Source organism: Pseudophryne corroboree (genome assembly GCF_028390025.1).
Source record: "Pseudophryne corroboree isolate aPseCor3 chromosome 3 unlocalized genomic scaffold, aPseCor3.hap2 SUPER_3_unloc_16, whole genome shotgun sequence".
NCBI classification, from domain to species: Eukaryota; Metazoa; Chordata; class Amphibia; order Anura; family Myobatrachidae; genus Pseudophryne; species Pseudophryne corroboree.
Genome location: NW_026967504.1, coordinates 1,871,398 through 1,880,422, shown reverse-complemented (window position 1 = coordinate 1,880,422; position 9,025 = coordinate 1,871,398). Strand labels below are relative to the sequence as shown.

General features: G+C 47.8%; 1 protein-coding gene across 1 annotated transcript; it reads left to right on the top strand.

Annotated features, from left to right (window-relative positions):
- Positions 1-4,513: 4,513 nt before the first annotated feature.
- On the top strand, positions 4,514-8,588 carry LOC134983486 (oocyte zinc finger protein XlCOF6-like). The gene has a single exon (XM_063949155.1). It carries the CDS (start codon positions 4,552-4,554, stop codon positions 6,667-6,669), a length of 2,118 nt encoding a protein of 705 aa, XP_063805225.1. The 5' UTR covers positions 4,514-4,551; the 3' UTR covers positions 6,670-8,588.
- The last annotated feature ends 437 nt before the right edge of the window (positions 8,589-9,025 follow it).

Genomic DNA, 9,025 nt, shown 5'->3' with positions numbered 1-9,025 from the left:
AGTTTGAGGTGTTTGAATCACATAGAAGAACATTTGTGAGACGCAGAACAAGTGAAAAGATGCTGGAAGAGTGCCTGACGCCATCTGTCAAGCATGGTGGAGGTAATGTGATGGTCTGGAGCTGCTTTGGTGCTGGTAAAGTGGGAGATTTGTACAAGGTAAAAGGGAATTCCTCCTACAACAGGACAATGACCCAAAGCACACCTCCAAATTATACAAGACCTATTTATGGAAGAAGCCGGCAGCTGGTATTCTGTCTGTAATGGAATGGCCAGCGCAGTCACCAGATCTCAACCCCACTGAGCTGTTGTGGGAGCAGCTTGACCGTATGATACGCAAGAAGTGCCCATCAAGCCAATCAAACTTGTGGGAGGAGCTTCAGGAAGCGTGGGGTGAAATTTCTTCAGATACCTCAACAAATGAACAGCTAGAATGCCAAAGGTCTGCAATGCTGTAATTGCTGCAGAGGGAGCATTCTTTGACAAATGCAAAGTCTGAAGGAGAAAATTATTATTTCAAATAAAAATCATTATTTCTAACCTTGGCAATGTCCTGATTATATGTTCTATTCATTGTGCAACTCATTTGATAAATAACTGAGTTTTCATGGAAAACACGAAATTGTCTTGGTGGCCCCAAACTTTTGAACGGTGGTGTATACTGGCGCTAGGTGACATCTTTAAAATGTATGGACCTCTCCGGCGACCGCGGCAGTGAGGGAACCCCCCCCGGTGTGCCGGGGAAGAGCGGAACCACTGCAGCCAGGAGATCAGCTCCTGCGGCAGCGCTGTGTGTGCCGTTGTGAGCGGAGCACTACGGAGGTGGCAAGCCACGGCAGCCGGTACGAGCGCCCCAAGCTGCAGGAGCGTGCGCCACTCACGGGGGATCGTAGGGCGCTGGGGTCTGGGAGCTATGCTCCCGGCACCTCAGCACTCCAGGGAGTGATCGCGATGATCCCAAAAAAAAGTGGGTCCCAGGGACCCCTCACTTTTCAAAATTGGGGTCCTACCTGTGCTGTTCTGGGTTCCATCGGAATTAAGGTTCTTATTAATGATTTAAATATAAAAACTCAGCCTTGATTTGGACACTACAAAAGTGCTGTGAGGGGGGAGGGAGGGGGGGGGGGGGTGACAGTGCTGCTGGGCTGTGTAGCTATACCGGACACTCTGCACCAGAGATGGAACTAGACAATTTGTCAGAAAGTGCATTGGTGCTCCCCCTCCCATATTGTAAAGCAAAGTCAGTGTGCGCCCATCAAAAATGTAGGGGCATCGCTTTGTGGAGAAGGGGCGTGGCCACATCATAGTACCAATTCACATTGCACCACTGCGTTCCAACGGCGGGGGAACCAGACAGGCAGGGTGGTGGATATGATCATCGGGGGGAGGGGGGGCGGTGGTGGAGATCACAGGTGCGGCAGGTAAGCACCAGTAGGTGTGCTTAAATAGAGCACACAAGTGAGCTTGGTTTTGGCACTTTATACAGGCATTTTTTGCACAAGGCACTATGGCACTTTTGATGACTGTTCCCCTGATGATGGATTAAGTCCGAAAACGCTGTTCGGGAGGTCTATTGTGTTTCCCTGTGCTTGCTAACGATGAGTATATGCTGAGCCTTGTATCTTTATTCACACATATGGAGTAAATACTGCATTTTGACTAGACTACAGTGTGCTGGCCTGTCTATACTAGTGACTTTGTTGCGGGATGGACATGTGATGCTATATATATATATATATATATATATATATATATATATATATATGTTAGTATGGTGAGGCACTGCAGTGCCTGGGTATGTGGAGCCTGTGTAGGACACAGGCTCAGTGTATATTTAAGCAACAATGTGTATAGTGTATTTGAATTGTATTTAAAGTGAAATGCACTTGGTTGTGTGTTCCAGGAGGGGGGAATCCATAACTGTGTAGGCCAGGCATATCCAAACTGCTGCCCTCCAGCTGTTGAGGAACTACACATCCCAGCATGCCTTGACACAGCTTTAGAATTCTCTGACAGCAAAACTGTGTCAGGGCATGCTGGGATATGTAGTTTCACAGCAGCTGGAGGGCAGCAGTTTGGACATGCCTGGTGTAGGCTGTTGGATTCCCCCAGTACTTTCCCCCCAAAATGGAATGCCTTCCTCTCTAGCCTCCCACATGGAAGTATCATGGGGAGAAAGAGGAGCAGCTCAGCTTTAAAACAAGCTGAGTGGTTTTCTGGAGCTCCATAGGGATCACCGTCGGTGGGCAGGAAACCCTGACCGGGGTTCTAGGCTGCCCTTCTCTGGAGCCCAATTTTAGGCTGGAGATGGTGAGCTGGGTACCCGGGCAGATTCCTGGAAGTAGTTTAGATGGGAAAACTTCCCCCAGCCTAGACTGAGCGTCACCAGGGCGGATACTAACCCTCCAGGATGGGACGGTCAAAGGAGAGTGACTACTCCCCACCGTCCATAGAGGACAATGGTAACTGTGCATGTGGCCAAGGCATGCACATCACATGGATAAACAATGGTTGAGAATAGCACCGTGGACTTACCTCCTGTGGTATGTATATTAGAGTAAGATAAAAAGAGGAGGCCTATGAGCATCCAGAGGTATTATACCATTTTCACTCTGCTGTAAACATCTTGCTGTATTCTTGTTGCCCCTAGCAATAGGGAAGTCTTTTTTAAGACTGGGTGAATAAACATCTGCCTCAAGACGACAGCTTCATCTTGTGATCTGCAGAGCTATGCCAAACATAGTTCTGTTTTCTGGCTGTCCAGGGTGCACTCAGCGTCTCCAAGCTCTGCCTCCCGCCAGCTACCGTGCAGAGTCCTAGTCCAGCGACTAGTGATTCGTCAACACCACACAGGTGTGGTAAGGCAGCGTGTCGATGCATACAGAGCAGTACCATGGTTCCAGACTCCCTGGCAACAAGGAGTCTAGTGGTAACAGTGTAGTACCCGCCCACTGCGCAGTGGGTGGTGTCAGTAGTAGGCGGTTACTGACAGTAAGTGGGAATCCCCTAATTGGCCAGATCCCCTGTGGCCTTAATATCCATTCTATGACTGGGGCGGGACGCGATGCAGGGCGAGGGCTTTTGTGCAGAACCGTCCGGTCCCAGAAATTGCTGGCATAACGGTGGGATAATCCTAGGTGGCTTTTCGGTCACCTGATTGGAGAAGCCCAGTTAATAGAGGAGTAACTGCAGCGCAGGAGAAAGCACAAGATGGTGGATTTCAGCGGAATGTCTAAGGACGATTTGTAGATCATGTATCAGGAGAAGGGTGTGGATATCCCTTTCAACGCATCCAGAAGCATCATGAGGGCGGCACTTGTGAGCTTGGAGATGTCCCTCTGGGCGGAGGTAGAGTGCTAAGGGCGTTGGCATTGAAGATGGTGGCCAACCAGTGGACATTCGTACAGAACCGGTGAGCCCCACAAGCCCCACCCTCTCTCCTAGCAGCAGCCATGTTTCATACCTAGCAGGGCCAGAGGTCCAACGTCTCCGGGGTAGGGGGTTCGACACGGATATCTTAGCAGATCGGCCAGTGGAATTTGGAGAAAGAGCAACGGAGCAAGAGTGCTTGATCATCACCTCACTTTCCAATACACTGCCGGGCTCCGGTGACTGTGCGCAGCCCGTTCTGTCCCCAGCAGTAGCAGAAGAGCAAGTGCTCCCACCTGAGGCAAAAGCCCCAGAATACAGCCCGTGGCTTCAGCTGCGTCACTAGGCTGCAGCAGTGAACGGTGCCCAGACTGAGCGGAGTGAGCGGCTTTAGGGCAGGAGGAGTGGGGGACTTAATAGATTGGGTCTTGGTCCCAGCGGTGGCTGAGAGCTATTAGGTAGGGTAGATAAGAAACCACTTAGTGAGGAGAGCTCCAGAAAGCACGTCTGGATAGTCCACGCCCCTCTTATTTATTATTTTATATAATAACAGGGGTGACAGGTGTGGTACATCCCTGCAAAGGCAGATCCAATCTCTTTCTCATCAGACTCTGCTGTCTTCCCTGCACTCTCACTCAGATGTTCACTGCTGCCAGTAGCACACGTATGAGAAGCAGAAGTATGGCGGCAGCTGTATAGATTCTGATATGTTATTATCTATATCATACCGTACACACATCTTCCTTATTACTATTGAGAGTAGAGGTACAGTAAGACACTGATGATGGGGGTGTAACAATGGATTATAACCTAGCAGATGATGATTGCAGTGTATTATATGGTGTATTGCATGTAAAATACCTTGTTCCACACCTACTCTGCTGTAGCAATATACCTTATATAAGGGTGAGTAACACATGTACAGGTTTACCAGCGTATGAGCACACACATAAAGGAATGCTACCTTACCAATGCTTCCAGGAGTAACGTTAGGAGACATTATTATAAAGCCTTCATTAAATGTTATGTTTTAATACACACATTTACTATTAAGTGTCCCAGAATGTCATTTTCTCCTATTGTTTACAAGATTAATATTGTTACAGAAAATGTCACATTCCCATAATGTATTTTATTTCCAGCAGATGGACACACAAGCAGGAATATCTCAGAAGGACATCTAATGTTATCCCCGGATTGTGACATAAAAGATAATGATAGTAGACCGGATTCTCCAGGAGATAATCCCATTACCCCAATTATACATCCAGCTCTATCAGCTGATCCCTCTGATCCTGGGAAATGTTCTCCTGATCACTCTGATATTGGTGCATCTGTTACAGCTCTGACCGTAGATACAGTGTTTCCCTGTTCTATAGATGCCAAATGTTTTACACAGAACACAAAGCTTATTAACCCACACACAGGTAAGGCAGGTGAGAGGCCACTGATATGTTCTGAGTGTGGGAAATGTTTTACCTGCAAATCACAACTTGTTTCACATAAGTGCCGCCACAAAGGTCAGAAGCCATTTCCATGTTCTGAGTGTGGGAAATGTTTTACAGAGAAATCACATCTTGTTACACATCAGAGACGTCACACAGGTGAGAACCTATTACCATGTTCTGAGTGTGGGAAATGTTTTACACTGAAATCACATCTTGTTACACATCAGCGAAATCACACTGGTGAAAAGCCATTTCCATGTTCTGAGTGCGGGAAATGTTTCACCCGGAAATCACAACTTGTTAAACATCAGCGAAGTCACACAGGTGAGACTCCATTTCCATGTTCTGAGTGTGGGAAATGTTTTACATACAAATCACTTCTTGTAATACATAAGAGAATACATACAGGTGAGAAACCATATTCCTGTTCTGAGTGTGGGAAATGTTTTACATACAAATCAACTCTTGATGCACATAAGAGAAGTCACACAGGTACATCACCATTTCCATGTTCTGAGTGTGGGAAATATTTTGCACAGAAATCACAACTTGCTAGACATCAAAGAATTCACACAGGTGAGAGGCCATTTCCATGTTCTGACTGTGGAAAATGTTTTGCACAGAAATCACATCTTTTTGCACATCAGCAAAGTCACACAGCTGAGAAGCCATTTCCATGTCATGAGTGTGGGAAATGTTTTACACACAAATCAGATCTGGTTAGTCATAACAAAAGTCACACAGGTGAGAAGGCATTTTCTTGCTCTGAGTGTGGGAAATGTTTTGCCCGGAAATCAGAACTTGTTAGACATCAGCGAAGTCACACAGATGAGAAGCCATTTTCTTGCTCTGAGTGTGGGAAATGTTTTGCCCAGAAATCAGAACTTGTTAGACATCAGCGAAGTCACACAGGTGAGAGGCCATTTCCATGTCCTGAGTGTGGGAAATGTTTTGCACACAAATCAGATCTGGTTAGTCATAACAAAAGTCACACAGGTGAGAAGGCATTTTCTTGCTCTGAGTGTGGGAAATGTTTTGCCCGGAAATCAGAACTTGTTAGACATCAGCGAAGTCACACAGCTGAGAAGCCATTTCCATGTCATGAGTGTGGGAAATGTTTTACACACAAATCAGATCTGGTTAGTCATAACAAAAGTCACACAGGTGAGAAGCCATTTTCTTGCTCTGAGTGTGGGAAATGTTTTGCCCGGAAATCAGAACTTGTTAGACATCAGCGAAGTCACACAGGTGAGAGGCCATTTCCATGTCCTGAGTGTGGGAAATGTTTTGCACACAAATCAGGTCTTGTTAGTCATAACAGAAGTCACACGGGTGAGAATCCAATTTCTTGCACTGAGTGTGGGAATTGTTTTACACGAAAATCACAACTTGTTAAACATCAGAGAAGTCACACAGGTGAGAAGCCATTTCCATGTTCTGAGTGTGAGAAATGTTTTGCACACAAATCAGATCTTGTTATACATCACAGAAGTCACACAGGTGAGAAGCCATTTTTTTGCTCTGAGTGTGGGAAATGTTTTACACAGAAATCACATCTTGTTAGACATCAGCAAAGTCACACAGGTGAGAATCCATTTCCATGCTCTGAGTGTGGGAAAGGTTTTGCACACAAATCAGCTCTTGTTATACATCACAGAAGTCACACAGGTGAGAAGCCATTTCCATGTTCTGAGTGTGGGAAATGTTTTGCAGACAACTCAGCTCTTGTTATACATCACAGAAATCACACAGGTGAGAAGCCATTTCAATGTTCTGAGTGTGGGAAATGTTTTACACAGAAATCACAACTTGTTACACACCAGAGAAGACACACAGGTGAGAAGCCATTTTAATCTTCTGGAGTATACTTATCATTGCCATGTGTTGTTCTTCAAGGTTCTTATCATGGCCCTCATTCCGAGTTGATCGGTCGCAAGGCGAATTTTGCAGAGTTACACACGCTAAGCTGCCGCCTACTGGGAGTGAATCTTAGCATCTTAAAGTTGCGAACGATGTATTCGCAATATTGCGATCACAAACTACTTAGCAGTTTTAGAGTAGCTCCACACTTACTCTGCCTGTGCGATCAGTTCAGTGCTTGTCGTTCCTGGTTTGACATCACAAACACACCCAGCGTTCGCCCAGACACTCCCCCGTTTCTCCGGCCACTACTGCGTTTTTTCCGGAAACGGTAGCGTTTTCATCCACACGCCAATAAAACTCTGTGTTTCCGCCCAGTAACACCCATTTCCTGTCCATCACACTACGATCGCCGGTGCGAAGAAAAAGCCGTGAGTAAAAATCCTTTCTTCTTAGCAAAATTACTTGGCGCAGTCGCAGTGCGAACATTGCGCATGCGTACTAAGCGGATTTTCACTGCGATGTGATGAAAAATACCGAGCGATCAACTCGGAATGAGGGCCCATATCTCCTATACTTTTTGCAATACACATGTTACCACAGTGTGAAATAATCAGGTGTCATGCCCTCATCTACCTCTGCTATGCAGATGACCTGTCTTTTGCTCTGGGTACTGAGAACCCAGTACCAATCCTAAATGTCTAGCTGAGCTCCAGGTGTGGGTGATGCCAGTTCGCTGTGACTCAGTCCTGGTGAAACAGGTCCTTATGATTGAAGCTCACCAACAAAGGGCAGGGCTACAGCTCAGCTTTGCTACCAGCCAGACTTATGCTTGGGGGTTCAGAATTACAAAATGCTGGTCATGTGCAGAATATTAGTGTCCTGGATGGTGGAGTGACACCATTAGACATCCGGTATCAGCCAGAATCAGATCCTCATATGTGGACCATAGCCAGACTCCAGCACTTAATTCCCTCAGAAGATCTACCTGATGTCGTACATGTACTTGTATCATCTCACATAGACTACTGCAATGTCCTCTACCTGGGTCTCCCAGCAGAAGAATTGCACCAGTTGTAGCATGTACAGAATGCAGCAGCCAGGCTGTTACCTAACTAGCCCGTTCCTGCCACATAACACCCATTCTCTGGTCCCTGCACCGGCTGCCTGTAAGATGGTGACTGGGCCTAATTCAGGTTGGATCGCAGTGTGTGATCCAAATGGAATTATTCTGAAAAAGTTGCGGGCGCATCCACTGCACCCATCCTGTGCATGCGCCCGCATTTTCTGCGGAGGGGCCGCAGAAAATGTGATTGCCTGTCAGGCAGAGGCGGTCACGAGGGTTGGTGGGCAATGCTCCATTTCCAGGGAGGTGCGAATCGGTGCGGGGGCAGTGTAGCGCGAACAGAGGGCAAAGGCGGACAAACGGACATCATCATGGTGGCTTTGTGACATCACATGCAGCCGCTGTATTCGAGAAGAATGCGTCGGGCCTCCTGCGGGCGCAACTGAGCTGCAGCAGGAGACTTCACTAACTTCTACGATGAAGCAGAAATTGGGCAATCGCATTTTCTGCTTCATCAGGGGGGAGGCGGCGGTCAGCATGCTGGGTGGCCTTGCCCTGTGATGGGCGGCCCCTAGCGCGCTAGGAAAAGTATTGCTAATTCTGCTAATTAGCAGCATCTGCAATCCTTACTGAATTAGACCCGCTATTAAATAATCTTACTGACTCTCCCAGCCTTGCATGACCACGGTACCAGAAGCATCTTCTGCCTCCGTACTGCCCAAGCTTCTTCCATCTGTTGATGAAGGACTTAGCAGTACCATAGATTCCCAAGCAGTGCTTAGATGTCGGGGAGACAGGGTGGGTGGCAGTAGTGCAGTAGCGGGGGCTGCTGTAGGCAGTATCTATGTGGGTAAACGTCTCCAAGCAGCGCTGAGGTGTCAGAGCAGGGAGACAGGGTGGGTGGTAGTGGAGTCATGGGGTGGATGGCAGTAGTGGGGGGAGACAAGGGGTGAATGGCAGTAGTGGGGGTAGACACGGGGTGGATGGCAGTAGTGGGGGGAGACACGGGGTGGATGGCAGTAGGGGAGAGACAGGATGGGTGGCAGTAGGTAGGGAGACAAGGTGGGTAGCAGTAGTGGGGGGAGACAGGGTGGGTGGTGGGGGAGACACAGGGTGGATGGCAGTACTGGGGGGAGACAAGGTGGGTAGCTGTAGTGGGGGGGAGACAGGACAGTGGCAGTAGTGGGTGGTAGACAGGGCAGGTGGCTGCAGTGTAGTACTAGGGGCTGCTGGAGACAGTAAAGAGGTGTATTGGTCCCACACAGAACCAGTTGATAATTAGA